At 36.1% G+C, this 24,474-nt stretch overlaps 1 protein-coding gene across 5 annotated transcripts; it reads right to left on the bottom strand.

The window, feature by feature from the left end:
* Nucleotides 1-187: 187 nt before the first annotated feature.
* On the bottom strand, nucleotides 188-4,423 carry LOC107805959 (protein TIFY 6B-like). Of its 5 annotated transcripts, none has more exons than XM_016630071.2 (7): nucleotides 4,180-4,423; nucleotides 2,419-2,615; nucleotides 1,864-2,168; nucleotides 1,445-1,535; nucleotides 1,017-1,353; nucleotides 826-932; nucleotides 188-564 (listed from the first exon to the last, which is right to left on the bottom strand). In XM_016630071.2, the coding sequence occupies exons 1-6, from the start codon at nucleotides 4,244-4,246 to the stop codon at nucleotides 871-873; spliced, it is 1,059 nt and encodes a 352-aa protein (XP_016485557.1). In that variant the 5' UTR covers nucleotides 4,247-4,423; the 3' UTR covers nucleotides 188-564; nucleotides 826-870. The 5 variants fall into 5 exon arrangements, with proteins under 5 accessions (XP_016485557.1, XP_016485553.1, XP_016485555.1 ...); XM_016630067.2 differs by having other exon boundaries at nucleotides 875-932; nucleotides 4,180-4,422; XM_016630069.2 differs by having other exon boundaries at nucleotides 875-932; nucleotides 1,864-2,165; nucleotides 4,180-4,422.
* Between the last annotated feature and the right edge of the window lie 20,051 nt (nucleotides 4,424-24,474).

Raw genomic sequence — 24,474 nt, 5'->3', positions numbered from 1 at the left:
TGGTTAACTATTTTCTCTTGAACTATTTTGCCACAACTAATCATGTTAGCTAGCAAATTGAGCTATCTTCTTTCCCAATGAGCTCTTTTTTCAAATGTGCCTCAACGCAAACCATGGCAACTTGTCCAAATGTGCACCCAAGAAAAATTAAAGAACATGAATTAATTAACATAACTTAAATTATAAATAAAAAAAAAAACTTTTCTTTACACTAGAGAAAGTAAAAAATCTACAAAGGCCTGTAGTATTTTCTGATGAAAAGGCTCCCTATCACAAGTACAAGAAAAAAAGAACTCCGTAATCATTCTATCTAATAGCTATAAAATTCAAGTATAGAGGTCAAAAACAATACAATGTTATTCCTACAATAATCTTCTGATACAATCTTCAACTCGCATCTACATTGATTTGCCATCTTCAATAGTTCACTCTCTTTGACACTAATTGGTAGCAGGAAGAACACTGGAGCCTGAAGAGTTGGCAAAGAAGCTCCAGCTACCAGATCCAGGTGTGCTATATTGTGAAATTTGCTTGCTATTGTCGTATGGTGATGCACTCAGTACCCTGAATTACAAAATAAACAAATCTCTAACTTAGTATTGGAGTCTTCTAACACATCCAGTAAAATTCGAAATATAAACAGGACGTGCAAAGTTAAATAGATGTCTGTTTAAAGGATTTAAGTTGTATGCACTGATATTGTACGTAATTCAAAAAATTTAAACTATTAGTGCAGTTTAACCAACAATAGCATGTTAAGCTATTTATAAAGTTATCATATTAGGTTAAAATAAAAGGTTAGATGTCGTTATAGGTAAACTTAACCTGATAATGCAAAAGATCTATATACGTAGTGTATAAAAAACCAGATCACCTTTCCTTGCGCTTCTCCAAGAACCGAGCCAAGGATGCTTTGCGAGCCTGAGGAACAGCTGTAGAAAAGAAAAAGGGGTGTCAATGTATTGAATAACAAGCACATAATGCTAAATAACAAACACATAAACCACCAAATGTACCTGATAATGTACGGCTAGGAGGATGAGATTCCTGAGAACGGACGATTTTAGATGGCTCCGTTTTGTTAGAGGGAGAATTAGTCAGGACTCCGATTGACCTGATACTCATAGTTATTTGATTCGTATTATTAGACACTCCAATAGATTGAGAGGCGCCGTGTGTGGTTATAGGAATGGGACTGGAAAAACTAGGCGATGTAGTACTATGGCATTTGTTTACAACAAAAGCATCAACAGAAGAAGATTTAGGAATTCTCTGAACTGGAGATGCAGTAGATGTTGTACTTGGAATACCAGCTGGTGGTGCATTTCCAGCAAGTAACATGATAGCTTGAGCCTGAAATGCCAAATAAGTATAAATGTCTGTTAAAAATCAGAACTAATAACAACAAATTGATGACACTAACATTATCAGATAGAGCATTTACCTTCTCTGGAGAAATATTGTCGTAAACACTGACTGAACCAGCATAAAAGATGGTCAGCTGAGCAGGTCCTGCTGAAGTCTTGGGAGCACCCCTGAATCACAGATATCAATTTCTAGCTCAGTAAAATATCATGATATTTGTGTGATTAAAATAGCAGCCCAGTGCATTAACGGGAGAGAGCCGGACCCCAAGGGTCTACTCTACACAGCCTTACTCTGCATTTTTGCAAGAGGCTGTTTCTACGACTCGAACCTGTAACCTCCTGGTCACATGGCACTATGGAAACAACTTTACCAGTTACGCTAAGACTCCCGTTCTGTGATTATAATATAAAAATGTGTCGTTCTTCTTGAAATCGGATAATGAAACAGAGAGTACTTTCCTAAATAAACTTTTATTAAGGCTAGCTAGTAACATACCTCAATTCAGTAGTGCCCACAACACCATTGAGAGTCGGAAGAATGGAAATGGGGTTTGATATTTGGCCTCCTCTAGCAGGATTTTGATTTACTATAGAAATTAAATTCTGCCCAGCAGGAGAAATTAATGACTGACGACCATGCATATTGCTCGTAGATACAGAAATCTGATGTGTTTGATTAGCAACTGGGAGTACTCTGACTTCATGAGATTGATGAACTGAGTTTCCACCAATTTGAGGTGGAGGGTAAGTTGTCATTGTATAGTTGGTTCTACTTTGCTTTTCAAGCATCATATGTTTCTTCTAATGAAAAAGAATCAAAACATTAAATATCGAAAAGAAGAAATATTATAATGTTAAAATACAAGATTTTCTTTTCTGGATTTATGTAGTGTAAGTATTGAGATAACGAGTTGGATTCGTGGAATCAATTACTGATTCTTGCATCAGGGTAGGCTGCTTATATCACAACCCCTTAGAGTGTGGTCCTTTCCCGGTTCGTGCACCAGCATGCTCTTTTTAAGTATTTGGGATAACATGTCAATATACAAACCTGTGTGCCAGCAGAGTATGGTCGATGAATTGAGTCAACAGCTTCATGAGTTGTGGTTATAGTAACCAATCCAGCTGATGCAAGAGAATCAAAACCAGTCTTAGGATTATTCCCTAGAGCATTTTTGAAAGAAAGGTATTGAGGAAGAGCCTTGTTAGAGAATGATCTCTGCAATATTGCCGAACTTATGGCCACTGCTGCAAAATTACAAGAGAAATGTAAATTGTTAAGCGCTCAAAATAGCCAATAAAATATATATTTTTGTATATATGTATATTATATACATATTTTATATACTTTTTGGCTAGCGAATGCAATTAGTTTAGGCCAATTTTGTATTTGCCCAAATTATAACGTACACAAGAGAATAAATACCAGCTTAATAGTCACTCACACCAATTAGTAGAATTTCTTGAGTGCATATATAGAAAACGTTTGAGGTATACCAAATGAATTTAATTTATATACACAAAAAATTAATTTGTGTAGTTATTTTTAAGTATTGTGATTGTAGAAGAAAAATTACAATACGAGATTATAAAGGGTAAAATTCATTAGAAATACCAACTTCAATTATTAACTCTTATCGTATGCAGATTTCACTGTTTCTTGAACCGGGAGTACACGAGAGACAATTTTTTTGCTCACATGGTAAGGTTAACATGTGCGTCCAATTTAAATATAGGCTGCAAAGAGCATCTGATGCGACATATAAAATATAATATTGAGTTTATTAATGCAAGATATGGTCAACAGAGTTAAACAAATTATTTTATGCATTTTGGTCTGCATTCTAAATCTAGTGGTGGCCACAACGTAATTGTTTAATTCTGTACGTTAAAAATATAAAAAAGCATCAGCATAATGATCATCTTATTTTAGTTTTGAATTTAAGTTTTATGCACGATAAATATTTTAAAAAATTACATAATCAGCTGACTTATCAGATAATTACATGTAAATTTCTATAGTAAAATTTAACATAAATAATAATTAACCTGCTATAATAGATTAAGTTACGTAATAAAAAAATTATGATATCAACTTATAAAACTTAAATCATGGGTGCATGTTATAAGTAATGTATGATATCCAACTCAGACATGAAAAAAAGGATTACAAAAGTAAACTACGTTGAAAGGAATCCAACTTAAGAAATACCAAAACCTTTGTTTTGATAACTAGCATTACAAAAGTAAAAGGACATTTTTTTATTTTTCCAGTTGAAGCATTATTGTTGTGAAAGACAGTAGCTAAATACAATCTTATTATCAATATTATACAAACCAAGATTTAAACCATGTTTTGACCTACATGCAAATACCCATAAGGTCTGTTTGAGAGCTGAGCCAAAATGAAAAAGAAAAAAAAAAAAAAAGAGTTTCCATTTTTTGATTTAGTTTTTTGAGAATCCATATGGAGTCAAAGCTTCTTTTGGCTAGTTTACAGTTGCAGAGATGTTTATTTAACAGTACTAAATTAAAACTAAAAAGGGACAAAAACAAAAACCATATCTAACAGATCATTGATTGAAGGAGAAAAATGGCAGACCAGTGCACAAGGTATCTCGTGTTCATGCAGGCTTAGGGCCGTATCCTAAGAGGTTTGATATAAACAACCTACCCTAGTGCAAGCATAAGGGTCAGTGACCTGTTCCGCGACTCGAACACGTGACCTATAGATTACAGGAAAGACAACTTACCGTTGCTCCAAAGGAAACTAAGAAAAAAATGAATAAAATTAAAGGAGCAGAAAATTTACCTGGATTTGTGGCTGGTTCTTCAGGCATTTCTTGTTTTACAGCCAACCCCATGAAATCTCTCTCCATTTCTTTTCTATTCCAACTTCAGAAACTTGAAATATATCTGACAAAATAATTAACAGTTTTTCAGAAGGTGAGTTCTTTGATTGATTGAGAAAAAAAGAAAAAGGAAATAGCTGATCAGGTGGGAAGAAAAATGAAAGGAAAATGTGAGGGAAATAGAGATAGAAGGATTTTACATGAAGCTTCAACTTGATTCATTTATAAAGATTCGGTCTCATATTTATTCTTTATTCTAATAATTTCATCAGTATTGTATTTGGTCTTGTGTATGAAGTTTCATATTCTCTAGAAAAAATAAAAAGTTTACAGCTGTATTAACATTGATGCATGCACACAAGATTTTTTGAAGAAATAAATTTTTAAGTAAATTATTTTTATAATGTTTGATTATTCAAAGTACATATTTTATGATTAATGGTACATGATGACTTATATATCGATTATATTCTGTAGTTATTTTACAAGAAATTGTAATAGTCACCTAATTACATATTGAAGCGAGTAGCATACTTCTTCTATTCCAATTCATTTGAATATTTTTTGGAGTATGAAGGTCAAGTTGAATTTCTTTAATTTTGAAGTATTTGAATATAGATTCTTAAAATTTTTTGAAATAAAATTTACATATTTAGAAACTTCATAAAAAGTAATATAAGTCACAATAGTTAATAATATAAAATATTTAAAATCATTTACAAAAATATAGTCAAAGAAACCTTGTTTGGTTCTCTAAGTAGTACTAATAAATTTAGTCTTTTGGAAAAGGAAAGAGTACCTTAGTCGATTATAATAGTTGAAGCCTTCAAAGGTAGATACAGTATTACTTTCTATCATGATAGTTTATATTTTGTTTAGATAGCATATTACCTAATCATGATTTTTATTACTATCCGAAATATGTTTTACCTTGTTAACTAGCTATCTCATCCTACTTTAATTACTATATCCTCCATCCCAATGGTTAGAGAGTTTAAGAAAGGAAAAAAAATTGAAACTTTTGATCTAAAACAAGTCATAACTATTTGGTAAAATAAGAAGTTTAAAGTTAAATTATTTTTAAATATAAAAATAATTTTTTTTAGGACAAATTAAAATAAAGTTTGTCATATAATTAAAAAGAAATTGAGGGACTATAAATGATTACTTGCTTATTATCCAAACGACAAAAAAGATATAAAACAAGAAGAAGTATCTATACAAATTGATAGTATTTGAAGTTGTAAATTATAATCACATGTTATGTTGGAATAGATAGGATTTTATCACTTTTAACTAAAAAAATTGAAAAATACAAAAATGCTAGCGCAAATATATGTTTTTGTATGAGTTTTATACAATATTAATTCGAATTAGTCAAGATTTCCATGCAAATGACATACATGAAAAGAAAGAAGAAAAAGAATTAGTAACATAATGGTTACAAACTTACCATTATAGTTAAATCTCTCGTTTGTTTCAAATATTTTTGAATATTACAGAGAAATGTGTTATAAAAATTACATAATATAATATAAAATTTGGTCCAAAAAAAAGATAATTTTTATAGTGAAGTGCGACCATATAACGATAAGTCAAGAATGGAAGTCAAATTCCGGGTCATTCAATCACGTGCTCCACGATTTTTCCGCCACGTGATTGTTCTTCAGACATCTCAGGTCTTCGGTATTCGCAAACAAAAGTTCTGAGTCACAAGCTGTCTCTTACGATCCGTCACAATTAAGCACATTTAAATTGTTAACGTGTCACCATTTTATTCGACCTTCAATATAAAAGATTCCCTTCGCACGTTGGCTCCTACATTAGTAAGTTGAAATAATGCCGAGATGTTTACTTTTTTTCGTTTTTTTAATACCTCATTTGAAGTAGCAAGATTCGTGATTTAATACAATTAAAAAATTATTTATTTAAATGAGAAACTTTATCTTACTCCATCTCTTCGTAGTAGTTTGCAAAAGTCAAACTTATTGAGTATAAAATAATATTTAAGCTGTAAGATTGTCTATTGTATTTGTATTTCTAGGGAGTTCTATTGCAGAATATATTAATCTAGCTAAACCGTGTCAAAACCTGGATCACTTAATTAAGTAATCATCTAGTTTGATAATTAATCTCTTGCTTAAAAAGTATCTACGAGGAGTTGTTTACTACAAGAAGCATGTTACGCACTTAAAATACCAATTATCTTTATATTAAATATTAGAGCATTGTTATTATTATCCTAGTATCATTATTTTATTTTTTAATTTTTGCTTCTTTTACTTTGGTTATATTTTTTGCTAGCAATGTTTCTTTTCTTCGGTAGTTTTAATCATAGTCTTTTTACTCTTATATTTTTCAAACAGATTTTGAAAATCTGTTTATTGAGTTGATGGTTTATCGGAAACAGCCTCTATCACACACAAGATTGGGATAAAGTCTGTGTACCTACCTTCCTCATATTCGATATGTAAGATTACACTAAATAAATTATTGTTATTATTGTTATATTAATAAATCGAGTCGGAGAAATAATAATTGCTTTATTTGAACAATTCACTAGATAGACTTATTTAATAATCATATCCCACCAATTTCCAATTTAAATATTCACGCCCTTTAAAAGTGACATAATATTAATATTGTAAAAGTTCATCCACGAATTAATAATCGCAGCATGAACATGCAAATGGAAATAAATTAATTCCACATTGCAAGTTAAAGAACATTTATTTTTAATTTTTTAAAGTAGAAATAACGAGCACCTGTCGTGCCAAAATGGTATATTCTGGGAAGGACAATTTCCAAAAGAAGCAACAACAACTAATACTTTAAAATAATGAATTCACATGACTACCGTACCACTAACTACCAATTATGTATTAGATATTTGGTGCATCTCATAACAAGCCTGCCATGACTCCTTTTAAACTCAGCCATGTTGAAAGATGTGCAATGAATTTGTACTTTAATATTTTTGTTTTTAATCCATAAAATGGCTTTACATTAAAAATGTTACATGATTCCCAATTTTTATTTAATTATTGTGGTTGGGTGGAAGGGGCACCTTGGAGCAAAGGTAAAATTGTTTTCTTGTTGTGATTTGTAAGTCACGTGTTCGAGTCGTGAAATACCATTGATATTTGCATCAGAGTAGGTTACCTACATCATATCCCTTAGGATGCGACCCTTTCCTAAATGCTGCGTGAACGTAAAATACTTTGTGTATTTGTCTGTATTTTTTTTTCTTTTCCTTTGTTGTGGTTGGATGAGGATGACGCTGTGATCACGTATATAATTAAAAAGGATGTTATCTTCCTTTCGAAATTTAAATTGTTAATCCATGATATTTACAAAAATTAACCAAAAAATGTTCAAGATATATATTTGCAAAGATGGAACGTCAATTCTCAGCTAATCCACGTACTTTCTAAAATATGAGTTTTGGCAAAATTTGTTAAGGTGCGCAAGTTGTATCTAAACTTTTCAATCTTCTTCTTTGATAATGTTAGCAACTTAGCATCAATCGACAAAAAATATTATTTGGCAATTGGCATAAAAATATTTATTTGAATTGACTTTCTAAACTTTTCTTATGATCAGGTGCTGTAATAATATAACAAGAATTCCTTGTGAAATTTTTCCCTATTAATTATTTTCTGTTTTCTGTGATTGTCTATCATATATTATATTTATTGCAACAAGAAGTAAATAGAAGTGAGGATGGGCCAAGACTTTGAGCCTAGATGGGCCAAAGGACTTTGGATCTGGAATGGGATAGTCAAACAAACCTTGACTGAGTTTTAAATCCATTTGAGGTTAAGGCATTTAGCCCACAACCTGGACACGTACCCAAACCCAACCCTAAGACTGGCAACATGAAGCCCACACACCAAAACCAAACACGCTCCTCTCTAAAAGAGCATGTGTTTCGAGGCAAAGTGGAAACAACTAATAGAGGTAAGTTTGATATACCTACCTCTAACCCAAAAATGATACCAACCATCTTCTAAGGGTCATATCATGGGGTTCACGACTGGGGTCAAATACACAGGCGATAGCCTCAGATTTGATGAAGGGGGAAAAAGAGTTTCCCTCTCTGAGAGAACTACCCACTCAGAGCTCTACTTCTCATCTCCCCTCCCACCACATTGACCCTTCTAATACCCATTGCCTTTGAAAGATTTGTAATGATGGGAAAATTTTGTACACAAAACCCGACTAAGGCAAATGAGCCTTAAAACCTACTAAAGTGATGCCTTCTACAATCCAAAACTCTTCTACTCCCCTCTACTCCGATGAAAAACAATCAGAACAACATGCAAACTCCCCCCAGACCCAGAACCTAGACGGGGATCCATTGCTTCTAATGGTGACAACAACCTCACTCCCACCAGGGCACCTTCCCACTTCTTGGATGAAAATAGCACTACAGGGAGCATCCTTTCCACTGACCCTCTTAATAGGGCCGTCAATTCCAATCACTGTGGTAATCCAGACCTCATTACTTAGCCAAGGTAGTCACTGGATACATCAATCGTGCAATGTTGACCTATGAGCATCAACTGTGGTTGGCAACCTTGGTACAATCCCAAGTAACACTTAGCCAACAAACAATGTCACCAAATCATCTGAGTGCCCTGATGGATCAGATCAGCAACTCCCTACTTTTCTTCCCCCTAGTAACACCAGGGAAGGAGATTGTAAGCCCATTATTCTCCCAATGGAGCAGCATGGACCACGACCCCACTATAAAGGAAAACCCATATGGCAGGATCAGAAAAGCTCCACGAGCACTTATAAGCCTCCAATACAAAACTAGAGGCCTTGATTACAAAGTTAGGAGTACCAAAAACAAAGGCAATACTCCTTCAACAAGAGGAGTTAATAGAGTTTAGAGGTCCTGGGGGAGAAATATTTATCGCATTATGCCCAAGGAGCATGAAACTATGCAGGGTAAGCCTAAGGTTAGCCTCAAATCCAAACTCAGGAGACTCAATTGTAAGACTAAGCCTAGGAAGACAAATAGATCAGCTCTGTACAGGTGAACTTGGAGGTCAATCCTGTGAAAAGGGAGTCCAAATGCCTGAAAAGGAAGCCCCCTCCACACCCCAAGATATTAATTAATTTCATTATTTGGAATGTTAGGGGTGCCAACAGTAGTGAATTTAGGAGGCAGTGTGCTAAGATGGTCAAGATGCACAAGCCTGCGATGCTAGTCCTCCTAGAAACTAGGATGACTGAGCATAAACACCTAATTCATGAACCGGGATTCTCTGGGCAAATCCAAAGCCGCTATTGGCATGTCTGGGGCATAGTCATTATGTGGAAGGCTGATCTGCTCAAAATTGATAAAGTCTCCACCACATCCCAGGGTATTAATGTCATGGTCAAGGTAATTCCCTCTTCCAACTCTTGACTTTTCAGTGTTGTTTATGCTAGCAACACTTATTCACTTAGTAGAAACCCCTGGCAGCAGCTCAGAATTATCCATGATACCTATCAGGGGATCTGGCTAGTTGGGAGGGGGTGGGACTTCAATGAAGTCCTGAGAGCTAGAGTCAAGTATGGGGGGGGGGGGGATTACATCTCTGCTTCTAGGGATAACCTCTTCTAGCAATGCATAAATAAATGTAAGCTGATTGACCTTGGTTTTAAAGGTAGCAAATTTACCTGGACTAACATGAGATATAGGAATATGAGTCGGTTAATCCTGGAAAGACTAGACATGTGTTTTGCTAAAGAGGAGTGGATCCAAGAATTCCCTTCTAGCACAATTATTCACATTCCTAAAACTCACTCTGATCACTGCCCTATGCTAATCGATCTTTGGTTCAAGTCCAACAGTCTCTCTAAACCATTTAGATTTGAGCCCATGTGATGCAGACACTCCTCCTTCACCAATGTGGTCCAACAGGCCTATGAGGGTAATTGTAACCTACTTGAGGGAGCTACCAAATTCCAAGACCAAGTTACTACTTAGAACAAGATAGGTTTTGGTAACATCTTCCATAAGAAAAAACATCTACTAGCTAGGCTAGGATGTATCCAAAAATCTAAGGTCTACCCTTTCAGCACCTTACCTTTAACAACTAGAGTGTCAACTCCTAGAAGACTATTCAGCCATTCTAGAAGTGAAGAGAAATTTTGGAAAACTAAATCTAGGATAAACTGGCTAATGGAAGGAGATGCTAACTCTAAGTTCTTCCACACCTCCACTCTCAACAGGAGAAGAAGGAATAGGATTCTGGCCCTCCAAAATGAGGCAGGGGATTGGATAGATGACCATAAGGAAATTAAAGATTCTATATTCCAGTTCTACTCATTCCTATTCACCACTGACATCAATCTTCAACCAGGGGTAGAGATATCATGATTGTAGGCTATAATCACATGTTTTAGTCTATTATTACGTTCCAGTTTGTTGCACCTCAGTTGAGTTTGAGCTTTAATCGCTAGTATTTTGCACTAATTGTGTATTTTAAGCCTTGTAGGAGTGATTCCGAGCTATGTAGATGTTATTGAATGAATTCAAATGATTTGAAGCTTTGAATTCTGAGTAAAATCCAAAGGAATTAAGCCAGGATCGTATTTGGGGATCAACGGATGAGAGTTAAGAACGAACAAAGAATCGAGCAGGCATATTGCGCAATGTCTAGTAAAATACACATAATCTTTTTCTCAAAACTCCGTTTGGACTCCACAATATATTTTTGAAAAGATAATTTAAGTGCGCGGCCGTGCGTAGAAAGTGCGCTGACCGCGGCCGTGCGTAGAAAGTGCGCGGCCGTGCACTGACCGCGCATATGGGGCAGAACAGTGTGAAAAGTGTGCGGCTGCGCACGTCCTATTCGGGAAAAGTGGCCTTTTTCGCATAAGACAAGGTGTAATTGTTTGGTCCCGATCCTACTTGGTATATATACATAAAAAATTGTCACGACCCAAACCGAAGGGCCGCGACGGGCACCCGGTGCCTTACTCAACCGAGTACCAACGTAACATATATTTCTTATCATGTTATCATGAGTAAATGAGCTAGAAAACCCGTCATGAGATAACAAAAATAAAACATAAGGGAATACTCAACATTTTGAAGACCCAACATGATATAAAAACTAATATATGTGACATACGGGCCTATAAGGTCGACATGACCATTAGTAAACTCGAAACATAGGCCGACAATGCCATACAATTATCCATACACCTGACATCTGTCTACAAGCCTCTAAGAGTATATAAAATCATAAAGGTCGGGACAGGGCCCCGCCACACCAATCGATACATATCCAAAGCATACTGACCAAATAGGCAACTCCGGAGCAAGTGGAGTGCACCAACACCTTCGCTGAGCTGATAGCCTACTAGGAGGATTATCAACCTATCAATCGAGACCTGCGGGCATGAAATGCAGCTTCCCCAGGCAAAAGGGACGTCAGTACGAATAAAGTACCGAGTATGTTAGGCAGGAAAGCTTAAACAAGAACAGTAATGTAAAGAGAGATATAGAGGAGATACAACCTGTAACATCTGAGTGCCTCTTGGGGTTACTGATATGAAATGCATAATACATATATATACATAAACTTTTTAAAACATTCGCCTCTGTGGGCATCATCATCATCATATCGTACCCGACCTCAAAGAGGACTCGGTAAAAGCGTACCCGACCATCATAAGGTTAGGTAGAATCGTACCCGGATACGTGGAGCTCGGTAAACCCAACTGATCAGTGGTTGCACAATAGGTGCCGTACCCGGCCGACTATAGAGCGGCTCGGTAGAGTAAAATAGATACTATATATAATGCATGCTAGACTCATGGAATCACCTTCTAAACCTTTTGGAGTGACCTAAGAGCACTATGGACATCCATACCCTCAATATGAACCTTAGTAGGATTCAAGGATCATACACACTTGCTTAGAATAATTTTATAAGGAAAGAACAACATGGACAACCTTAGTTGCTAGGAGTAGATCCGTTATGAAGTAGCGTATTCATTTCACTTTAGATCATGCCAAAAGAAAGAAGAAAGTGCCTTAACATACCTTAAACACGTTGAGTCCCTAATCACTTCCAAGCAACTCTTCAAACAAGTCAACTCAATCTATCATAGTATAAGGAGATTCAAAATCAGTGCTGAGCAAAGGCTAAGTTTATAACTTAAGCTAGTAGCTCGTTTACGTAAATTTTGGCAGCATCTCCCTTGTAACAAGGGCCTCCTCCAATACCATATACCAACAACAATTACCAGAGCAATCCATCAATACATAATTATCAATATCAAGACACCATATAACAACAACAAGTCACAACTACATTACGACGAGCGGCAAGCTCCGATTGGAATCCGTATACCCCTTATCAATCCTTATAGACTTCTTACTTTAACATAAAAGTATCATTAACATGATAATGAAGTCATTAATCAATGATTCCAGCCTTATACCATATATTTATAACAACGAAAATAATCCACAACTTCAACTATCCTCAATTAGCAACTTTATTCGCTAGTTCATGTCTAGCCCATCCATTTAACTTAATCAACATCAAGATAACCTTAGGCACAAGCAAGATCAAAATATACATACCTTATACAGTAACTTCAAGTCAAAATCCAAGTTATATTCAGTTTACAACAAGCCTTAATAGCAATACAACACCATAGAAGTGACTTAAGCTAATCCAAGTATTATCTTGTAGTTTATCATCCTAACAACTTAGCCAACATACAAGCAAGCTTAAGCACAATTAGTAGGCTGTTATACTCACCTTAGACAGCAACAACAACTTGGAATTTCATCCAAATACAGCCCACAACAATCCTCAATGACAACACAACCTCAAAGAGGTGTTGTTCTTCACTAGAACTAAGTTTTGATGTTGAAATATGGTGTAATCACTTTGGAATCACTTCAAACCCTTGTGGTATATGTTTAGGAGGGTTAGGAGAGGTTTGGAGACGAATTTTAGTTGAAAAATGAGCAAAAATAGGCGTCAAAATCGTTTATAAATTGAAGTAGGTCAACCACCGCCTAAGTGGGTCCCATTGGGAGCTGCTTGCGCGGTCTCGCGAAAATGCGAATATCTCTCTACTCCGATGTCGTATTGACAAATGGTTTAATGAGTTAGAAACTAGACTCGTAGACCTTCAATTTGGTAGTTAGAAAACCCCATGATTCCAAGTATATTTGGAGAAATTCTCAGATACATTTGACCTAAATTTCAGCAAATTTATGAATGTAACTTGTGATGACCTTTGCCAACTCTTGTTCCACAACTTGCTTGCCTTCAAAATGTAGAAAATGAATATCAAACGACTAAAATAACTCATAGTCCTTATCATGTTAATAACCCTAGTCTCACCCCAAAGTACATGTTATAACATTCGAAACTTGTCGACTTTCGACGAAACTTATTTTCTTCAATTGGTTTAGCTTCTAAGATTTCCAACCCTCTTGGTACTCGTTATTCATGATCTTAAATATTTGTAACCTACAAGGTAACATGATTAACTTACTTTATTTGCTTCCAAATAGAATCTCATTTACAAGCTTACATTAATGACTTACGACGTACTCTCACGTATGAAAACTTGGGGTGTAACATCATTCCCTCCTTTGCAACATTCGTCCTCGAATGTTGATTGATGCGCTTATCAGTTTCATAAACTATAGCTCTTACGAATACTTTAATGCTCATCTTTCCATCTAATCCACTGTTTTGTGAATAAATCTAAACGTTTGGGCATTCCCCCCTTTTAGGCCTCTTTGTCACGCCATGGCATGTGGTCGGAATTCTTCCAACATCGTAACATTTGCTACCTTATGTCATGCAGTATGTACGACTGTGTCTTTGTATGAGCGCCTAGCGAGTCGTATTCTCTTTTTCCTCTATCTTTTAGCCATTCTCTAAGCCTCACTTTATGAACATATACAGAATTATGACAAGTTGTCCCTCTAGGCATCTATAGGTGTACTGATGTCTTTCGCTTGGTACTTTATCGAACTTAAGACTATTTCTATCTCTTGTTTCATAGCCTTGTATATCTATCCTTATGGATTTACTACATCTAGGTAGGTTATACTATACCATAAAACTTACTTCGGTTTATTATTACCGAGGTTTGCTACCCAACTTCAGGTTACTCTCTCGCTGCTTATCATATATGTATAAATCTAAGTCCTTTAGTGCTTCCTCATTATTATTCATCTAAGAATAACAAACAAATATCATCTCGAACTTTGGAACTTGTACCCATCTATTGTTTATTCACCTTAATGTTGATCTATAATCTATCACTGATAACTTGCAACCTCTTACGTAATACACTGTCACTAGGGCTCATATCTTATCGGGGAACATATGAAGTGATTTTCCTGGTCCACCTAGGGATAATACTATACTTCAATAACCGTATTTCATTGCATCCCAACGCGATTCATCTTATGGGGGTATTCTAATCCCGTGCAATTAATGAAATCCCTTTCTCGTTAAATCATTACTCAATCAAAGGCCTAAGCATCATCCTCTTATCTATCACAATTAGACCCTTATTCTACTGCCAGGGAAGTATTCCATCTCTTCCAAATGCACATAGTCTCAGACTCCTCTATGTTCATTCAAGCTGTACCGAGCTTTTTATTACATATGGAAATCATCAGCTCCCTGGTTTTGATGGGTTTAATCCCGAGGACATACATATTCTCGTCACCTTCTCACTTACCTTTTCATATCCTTACTTCTATCAACCTAAAACCTTGTTGCTCTACAATACTTTACCTTAGGACCTACACCGATCTATTTATACTACTCAGAACCTTCCTTTAACTTGATAGCACCTTAGATTCCCTTTTGCGCATTCTCAGTTGTCTTTAAATGTAAATAATTACTTTTTCTGGTCGTTCTGCCACTTGCTACATGGATACTTGGATTATCATAGTGCCCACGAACACTGGAATTCCCTGTAACTCGTATGCTCTCAAGTATCACCTTTGATGTTTTTTCCTTTTCTACCATTCATTAGCCATGATAGGTGCCACTTTCTTATGGAGTGTATACAATATTGTAGTGAGACTGTTGTTACAGGATCATTTACTCTTTAGCTCACTATGCTTAGGTGGAAACCTTCTTCCTTATTTCCTCAGCTAGTCTTTCGTGGTAGTACTTAAGAGACCTTTTGGATCTTGTAAAGTTGTGATCTTGTTATACTGTATACTCGAAGGAATTTTTCATATTATTACTCTCCTAAAAACATCCTTACTTACATACCTCCGTGCCGTTGTGCTCATAGGATTACTTGTAAAATTAGATTTTGATTATCTCCTTAGTGGCACTTTCTCTTATTTTTATAAACTTTAAAAATGGTACCTTTAATTGCCTCAACTCCTATCTGAAATTTTTTCAAATGATTGTGATCTCGTATCTGCGAGACTGAATTCACTATGTCGCGGTTCACTACATTTATCTTGCATGATCTATTGATTTATCCGTGACCTCTTGTCTAGCCATAACTGGGCTCTTCCTGAATCAACTACTAATTACTCGTTGGTCCATTCTCATATATATATATATATATATATATATATATATATATATATATTCTGCATAATCCCTCTTGGGATATATCCTTTGTCTTAACTTATCTCTCGCCACTAGCTCCTGATGTATCAAGTGTCCATTCACACTTATTTATCAATAACATCCTGGCCGGAAACTTTTACTGCCTCTCTCCGGTGTCGTGCTTGTATAAGGTTCTGGAGTCGCAACATATCTGCAGGAACTGAACAAATGCAACATCATCCCTTTCTCCTTTTTACCACATTCTTTCTTTACCATTCCATAGTTAAATGAACCGCTTAACTCCGACTTAATACCATATCACACCATATTCCCCCCTTCAGGGGAGTACTAAGATTTAGTACTACGACGATCTACCTATAGTTGTTTTACCTTTTCATATTCGGCATCTTTTCACATTATCAATGAACCTTAATCACCTTATGGTAACCTTCTGTACCAGGGATAACTAAATTTCTTACGCACGAAGGTGACACCTATGGTAACTGGCACACTTAGTCCCTTAAGATTAACTCTGCTCAGAGTGCTTGCTTTAGGTAAGCGACTTCCTAAATGGCCTTTAAAGGTTATTCGTCTGTTGTCTATTCTATTATTGTTGGAGCACGATCTTTGAAATTCTCACGATGTCGACCATTATCAAATCCTCCGGTCCCTAATTCATGTTCGGTTTTATCTTGTTCACCAGCCCATACTGATTTTTATTACTCTGGGGTCTAACCTTTCCTCCTGGTAATCACGTTGAAGTCACCATCTCATTTCTCGAAATAAGAATATGACTTTATGGCTTATACTCTTTTATTGCCTTAAGGCTTGTCACCTCTTGTATTTTCCTTCACTTTGACTATAGACTCTGCCATCGTGTCATATTTTGATTTAATGTTATCACCCCTATATCACATCTTACTCATGATGCTTTATTTATTTTCTTCTTATTCTTCGGATAATATTTTTTTGTCGATCACTTTATTCTGAAAACTTCAACAAAAAGTTCTTTCCCTATAAGCTCCCCTAGCTTCATCTCACTGGCTCTTGGGAATGCCTAACATTCTTTTTTTTACTCGGGGCTAGAGTCATACTAAGGTAAATATTTGTCCCTTCTAGGATCTCACTACCTATCTTCTGAAATTTCTGAATATTCCAGTATTCATATCTGATTGTACTACTCTAGAGTTTACCATCTGGGTGTCTTAGAAGGAGATCTATTACCACATTTGCACCATCTTTCGGAAACGTTAGTTAATGATAGCAACCTATCCACAATTTTTGGGTTACTCTAACTCCAACTGGATCCTGATATCCCATCTTTCTCTTAAATAATATCTGTTAACTCCCATAGAACATAACTGAGATGGGTGTGGCCAATTGTACTTACCTCTGTCATTGATGAAGGTACCAAAATGTTTATATTTCTCTGCCTGATTTGAAAATATTGATAATCTTCATTATTTGGGTGCCTCGTACCCCTCTTCACCTTACTTCTTTTACTTGTTAAAACTTGTATCTAGCTTCTGAATTCCTCATAGATTTTCACCATATTTGTGAATAGATATCCTTGCCTTAAGGCTCCTTATTAAGAAGCATACACATCTTAGTACACACATGATCTGTTGAAGACCTCACATTTACTCATCATAAGCATGATGTGAAAATCGAGTTCCTCTAACTCAACTCTTCCACATCCACATGAAATCTCTTACCAACTGTCGTTGTGGATGTAGATATCATTGTATTACGACCAAAGTCGAATTTAGGAGTTTGAATTCTTACAACTGAGCTCTACTGCACAATCTAGAGTAAGAAGAAAGAGTGACAGACCTAAATGCCCTGTAGCCTCCTACTTATAAGTGTGGTGTACAACACACCCATAAACAAGACTCTACTAGACACGGCTTGTAGACTCTCTAGGACAGAACTGCTCTGATACCACTTCTGTCATGACCCAAACCGAAGGGCCGCGACGGGCACCCGGTGCCTTACTCAACCGAGTACAAACGTAACATATCTTTCTTATCATGTTATCATGAGTAAATGAGCTAGAAAACCCGTCATGAGATAACAAGAATAAAACATAAGGGAATACTCAACATATGAAGACCCAACATGATATATAAACTAATATATGTGACATACGGGCCTATAAGGCCGACATGACCATTAGTAAACTCGAAACATAGGCTGACAAGGCCATACAATTATCCATACACCTAACATCTATCTACAAGCCTCTAAGAGTATATAAAATCATAAAGGTCGGGACAGGTCCCCGCCATACCAATCGATACATATCCAAAACATACTGACCAAATAGGCAACTCCGGAGCAAGTGGAGTGCACCAACACCTTCGCTGAGCTGATAGCCTACTAGGAGGACTGTCAACCTATCAATCGAGACTTGCGAGCATGAAATGCAGTGTCCCCAGGCAAAAGGGACGTCAGTACGAATAAAGTAACGAGTATGTTAGGCAGGAAAGCTTAAACAAGAACAGTAATGTAAAAAGAGATATAGAGGAGATACAACCTGTAACATCTGAGTGCCTCTGGGGGTTACTGATATGAAATGCATAATACATATATATACATAAACGTTTTAAAACATTCACCTCTGTGGGCATCATCATCATCATATCGTACCCGGCCTCAAAGAGGACTCGGTAAAAGTGTACCCAACCATCATAAGGTTCGGTAGAATCATACCCGGCCACATGGAGCTCGGTAAACCTAACTGATCAGTGGTTGCACAATAGGTGCCGTACCCGGCCGACTATAGAGCGGCTCGGTAGAGTAAAATAGATACTATATATAATGCATGCTAGACTCATGGAATCACCTTCTAAACCTTTTGGAGTGACTTAAGAGCACTATGGACATCCATACCCTCAATATGAACCTTAATAGGATTCAAGGATCATACACACTTGCTTAGAATAATTTTATAAGGAAAGAACAACATGGACAACCTTAGTTGCTAGGAGTAGATCCGTTATGAAGTAGCGTATTCATTTCACTTTAGATCATGCCAAAAGAAAGAAGAAAGTGCCTTAACATACCTTAAACCCGTTGAGTCCCTAATCCCTTCCAAGCAACTCTTCAAACAAGTCAACTCAATCTATCATAGTATAAGGAGATTCAAAATCAGTGCTGAGCAAAGGCTAAGTCTATAACTTAAGCTAGTAGCTCGTTTACGTAAATTTTGGCAGCATCTCCCTTGTAACAACGGCCTCCTCCAATACCATATACAAACAACAATGACCAGAGCAATCCATCAATACATAATTATCAATATCAAGACACCATATAACAACAACAAGTCACAACTACGTTACGACGAGCGGCGAGCTCCGATTGGAATCCGTATACCCCTTATCAATCCTGATAGACTTCTTACTTCAACATAAAAGTATCATTAACATGATAATGAATTCATTAATCAATGATTCCAGCCTTATACCATATATTTATAACAACGAAAATAATCCACAACTTCAACTATCCTCAATTAGAAACTTTATTCACTAGTTCATATCTAGCCCATCCATTTAACTTAATCAACATCAAGATAACCTTAGACACAAGCAAGATCACAATATACATACCTTATACAGTAACGTTAAGTAAAAATCCAAGTTATATTCAGTTTACAACAACCCTTAATAGCAATACAACACCATAGAAGTGACTTAAGCTAATCCAAGTATTATCTTGTAGTTTATCATCCTAACAACTTAGCCAACATACAAGAAAGCTTAAGAACAATTAGTAGGATGTTATACTCACCTTATACAGCAGCAACAACTTGGAATTTCATCCAAATACAGCCCACAACAATCCTCAGTGACAACACAACCTCAAAGAGGTGTTGTTCTTCACTAGAACTAAGTTTTGATGTTGAAATATGGTGTAATCACTTTGGAATCACTTCAAACCCTTGTGGTATATGTTTAGGAGGGTTAGGAGAGGTTTGGAGACGAATTGTAGTTGAAAATGAGCAAAAATAGGCGTCCAAATCGTTTATAAATTGAAGTAGGTCAACCACCGCCTAAGTGGGTCCCATTGGGAGTTGCTTGCGCGGTCTCGCGAAAACATGAATATCTCTCTACTAAGATGTTGTATTGATGAACGGTTTAATGAGTTAGAAACTAGACTCGTAGACCTTCAATTTGGTAGGTAGAACACCCCATTATTCCAAGTATATTTGGATAAATTCTCAGATACATTGGACCTAAATTTCAGCAAATTTATGAATGTAACTTGTGATGACCTTTGCCAACTCTTGTTCCACAACTTGCTTGCCTTCAAAATGTAGAAAATGAATATCATACGACTAAAATAACTCATAGAATAACCTCCTTATCATGTTAATAACCCTAGTCTCACCCCAAAGTACATGTTATAACATTCGAAACTTGTCGACTTTCGATGAAACTTATTTTCTTCAATTGGTTTAGCTTCTAAGATTTCCAACCCTCTTGGTACTCGTTATTCATGATCTTAAATATTTGTAACCTCCAAGATAACATGATTAACTTACTTTATTTGCTTCCAAATAGAATCTCATTTCCGAGCATACATCAATGACTTACGACGTCTCTCATGTATGAAAACTTGGGGTGTAACAAAAATAGTATTTTATGGACTTTTGACATAATTTATACCTAAGGAAGCTAAGGAGAAGAGGGAGAAGCAAGACCACAAGGATTTCACCATTCATCCTCACTCAAGACAAGAGTTTGGATTGTTTATATTTTTCTTTAACTTAAACATTGTTATGATGAGTTGCTTCATATCCATGGAGTAATTCTTCTTTAGGGTTTGATGGATTTGGTGTATTGATACTTATTTGTGGATAATTAACTCTAGTTTTTATGTATTGAATCGTTTTGGATTTTTTAATCGTTGCTTCTATATTCACTAGTTCATGTAATCGAGAGAGGCATAACTTGTGATATTGTTGCTTTATATTTTGTTAATTGAAGTCTTTAATTCTTCTTAGTAATTGAAAGAGGCTAGTTGAATTGTTGGTTGAACCTAGTTAGGAGAATAATCGAGAGAGGTTCTCCTAAAGACCAATCCACTACGAATTCTTGCATATCTTCACATGCTTAAAATTGGTTCATCTTGTGAGTTTGAGACTTAATCGAGAGAAGATTTTCTACTAATAAATTAAACTAATAACCAAGTTAATTCGAAAGACTCACTTGAACATTAGTGTCATGCCACAAACCGATGGGCCGCGACGGGCACCTGGTACCTTACTCAACCGAGTACTAACATAATGTATCTTTTTATGTCATACTATCATAGATAGCTGATCTGGAACGCATAAGTAGAATACAAGATGTGATACCAACTTATACATAAGACATACAGGCCTATAAGACCAAAATAACTACTCGTATACTGAAAATAGGCCGATAAGGCCATACAATCTTTTACGTACATGACATCTGGATACAATCCTCTAAGAATACATAATTTTTATAAAGATTGGGACAGAGTCCCACCATACCAAACAATACACGTCGAAATCATACTAACCAAACAAGCAACTCCGAAGTAAATGGAGCGCACCAACATCTTTCGCTGAGCCGATAGCCTACTTGGAGGGCTCTCGACCTATCTATCGCGACCTGCGGACATGAAACACAGCATCCCCAAGAAAAGGGACGTCAGTACGAATAATGTACCGAGTATGTAAGGCACATAAATAAGTACATAACAGACATGGAAGAAATATAAAGTAAATGACTCAACCTGTAAGTTTGGAAAAGTTGTAAATCATGAAATACTTATAGTGTCATGCATATGCGTATAAATGTCATGTCGTGCATAGGTACATGTTTCATAACATCATTAGCCTCTGAGGTCATTCCATCATATCATCTCAGCCACTGTGGGCAAAATAATCAATGTATACCAGCTGATTAGGTGATGATGTGTATATAATGCCGTAACCTTTTCCCATGTCTCATATACATATAATATACATATATATGCGTATATAATGCCATATGATCATAGGTCAATGTACATGTATAAATACATGAAATGCATAAGAAATTCGTTAGTAAGCTTTTCTCGGATTGCCATAAAAATCAATATACCTTTCGAATAAACTTTATCAAATACGTATTTTTCTGAAACCCATAAACAGAAGATATAATAATAATTCACATGGGGAATTGATAATATATACACCCCTAGTATTACTATGAATAGAGTCATTTATGAAAGTTGCGTATTTTGATCGTTTCATTTGTATTATTTGGATTATACCAAAAAGATAGAATGTCACGACCCTAGTTTGCCCTCCATGAACTGTCATGATGACACCTAGTCTCTACAACTTGGTAAGCCTAACAATGCGGAAAATAAAAAAAACTTGCGGAAGAATTAATTAAAAGCCAAAATAACCGAATGAAACAGAATTAAAAATGCCGCTCGACATATACAATACAACTTCTCAAAAACTAATACACTTTCCCAAAATCTGGAAGCCCATGAATCACAAGCCAATAGATACATAAGAAGCTCTAACTCCAGAAATGTCTAACAAAAGGGAAATACTGAAGGGCTATACTATTATATAAAGATAGAAAGGGACTCCTCGATCTGTGGACGCGGCAGATATACGTCGAAGTCTCTACAGAAGTGCCTCGCCTCAAGGATGATAAGAATAACTGAAAGTACTTGGATCTGCACATGAAAAACATGCGCAGAAAGGGCATGAGTACACCACAACGATACTCAATAAGTGCCAAGCCTAACCTCGGTCAGGTAGTGATGAGGAAGGTCAGGGCCCTATTGAGGTTAAATAAAATATACATTGTATACTCGATGAACCTTCTGATGTCCTTCCTTGCCTATACTTATTCGTAGTTACTTATCTTTATGCCCTTGTGCTTATGGGGTTGCTTCTGAACTAACATTTTGACTGTCTTCCCAGTGGCACTTTCTTTTATTCCCGTAATACTCATACGGTATATTTAACAATCCCAACTCCTATCTGAATATTTCTTAAGTATTATAATGACATTACTGCAAGGCTAAATTCACTATATTGGGTTTTACTATATTTATCTTGTGCGATCTGCTGACTCATCTATAACCTCCTATTTAGCCATAACTAGGCTCTTCCTTAATCAACTACTAACTACTCATTGGACCATTCTCATATTAATGTTCCGTGTAACCTTTCTTGGGTTATTTCCATTGTTTTAACTTACCTCTCGTACTGGCTCCTTATCTATCAATAATAATTAGGGCATGAACCCTTACTTCTTCTCCTTGACGTCGTGTTTGCATAATGTTTTGGAATCGTAACATATATGTAGGCTTTGGGTCATTGCAATCTCATCCCCTTTCCATTTTTTGCATTCTTCCTTTACCATTCCATAATTACTAGAACCACTTACTTGTGGCTTAATGCCACACCATTCCATATTCCCCCCTTTAGGGGAGTACTAAGAGTTGGAGCTACGATGACCTACCTACAGATGTTTTACCTCTTCATCTTTGACATCGTTTCACATCATCGATGACCCTTACTCGCCTTGCGAAAATCCTTCTGTATCATCGATAACAAAATTCCTTACTCACGAGGGTGACACTTAGAATAACTAGCACATACAGTCCCTTAAGCATAACTTTGCTCATATTGCTTGCTTTAGGGAAGCGTCTTCCTGAATGACCATTCTCTGAATTTCTCATGAATCTTCTTTGTTTTCCATTCTATTATCGCCGGAGCAAAATCTGAAATTCTCAAGATGCCGACTGTTATCAATCACTCGGTCCCTACTTCATGTTCAGTTTATCTTGTTCACCAATCCATACTTGTTCTATTACTCTTGGGTCTAACTTTTCCTTTTAGTAATCGCATTAGAGTTGCGAACGTATTTCTCGAAATGAGGACATGACTGTATGGCATATACTCTTTTGTTGTCCTAAGACCTGTCACCCCTCGTCTCTTCCTTCACTTGACTATAGATTCTGTAATACTATTATCTTTTGATCTACCATTGTCATCTATGTATCATATCTTACTCATAATGCTTCATTAACTCTTTTCTTATTTCTCACTAATATTTATGCCTATCACTTTATTCTAAAAACTCGAACAAGACATTCTTTTGATTTTAGCTCCCCTTTGCTCCATCTAGTGGCTCTTCGGGTTGCTTAACATTCTTGCTCTACTAGGGACGTGAGCCACACTAAGGTAATATTTATCCCTTCAAAGCTTCCAGTGTCTATCTTTATAGTACTCATATCTAGCTGTACTATTTTAGAGGGCGCCATCTGGGTGTCTCACAAGGAGATCTATTAGCACATTTCCAATATCCTTAGGAAATGTCAACTAACTCAAATAATCAATTCACCATTTTGGGTTACTCTAACCCCAGTCGGATCCTGATATCCTGTCCTCTTCTTAATCTACACCTGTTAGCCCCCAATAGGGTATAACTGAGATGGGTGTGGCCAATTATACTAACCTCTGTTACTGTTGAGGGTAATCCACAATACTTATATTTTTCTGCCGGAACTGTAATACTGGTAATCTTTATTAACTAGGTGCCTCGTACCCTTCTTCACCTTGCTTCTTTTACTTGCTGAAACTTGTGTCTCCCTCCTTATTACTTTTTACCATAAGAGTGGATAGGCATTCTTGCCCAAGGG

This window comes from Nicotiana tabacum, chromosome 8 (genome assembly GCF_000715075.1).
Source record: "Nicotiana tabacum cultivar K326 chromosome 8, ASM71507v2, whole genome shotgun sequence".
NCBI lineage: Eukaryota > Viridiplantae > Streptophyta > Magnoliopsida > Solanales > Solanaceae > Nicotiana > Nicotiana tabacum.
Note: the sequence above shows the minus strand (reverse complement) of the source record. Positions and strands in the feature narration are given on the sequence as shown.

Excerpts from the sequence above, each read along its gene's own strand:
- LOC107805959 (XM_016630067.2), bottom strand. The coding sequence starts at position 4,246 with ATGGAGAGAGATTTCATGGGGTTGGCTGTAAAACAAGAAATGCCTGAA. Across the intron at positions 1,536-1,863 it reads GTGGGCACTACTGAATTGAG|GGGTGCTCCCAAGACTTCAG; the intron begins GTATGTTACTAG and ends TCTGTGATTCAG. Across the intron at positions 565-874 it reads TTGGAGAAGCGCAAGGAAAG|GGTACTGAGTGCATCACCAT; the intron begins GTGATCTGGTTT and ends TTTGTAATTCAG.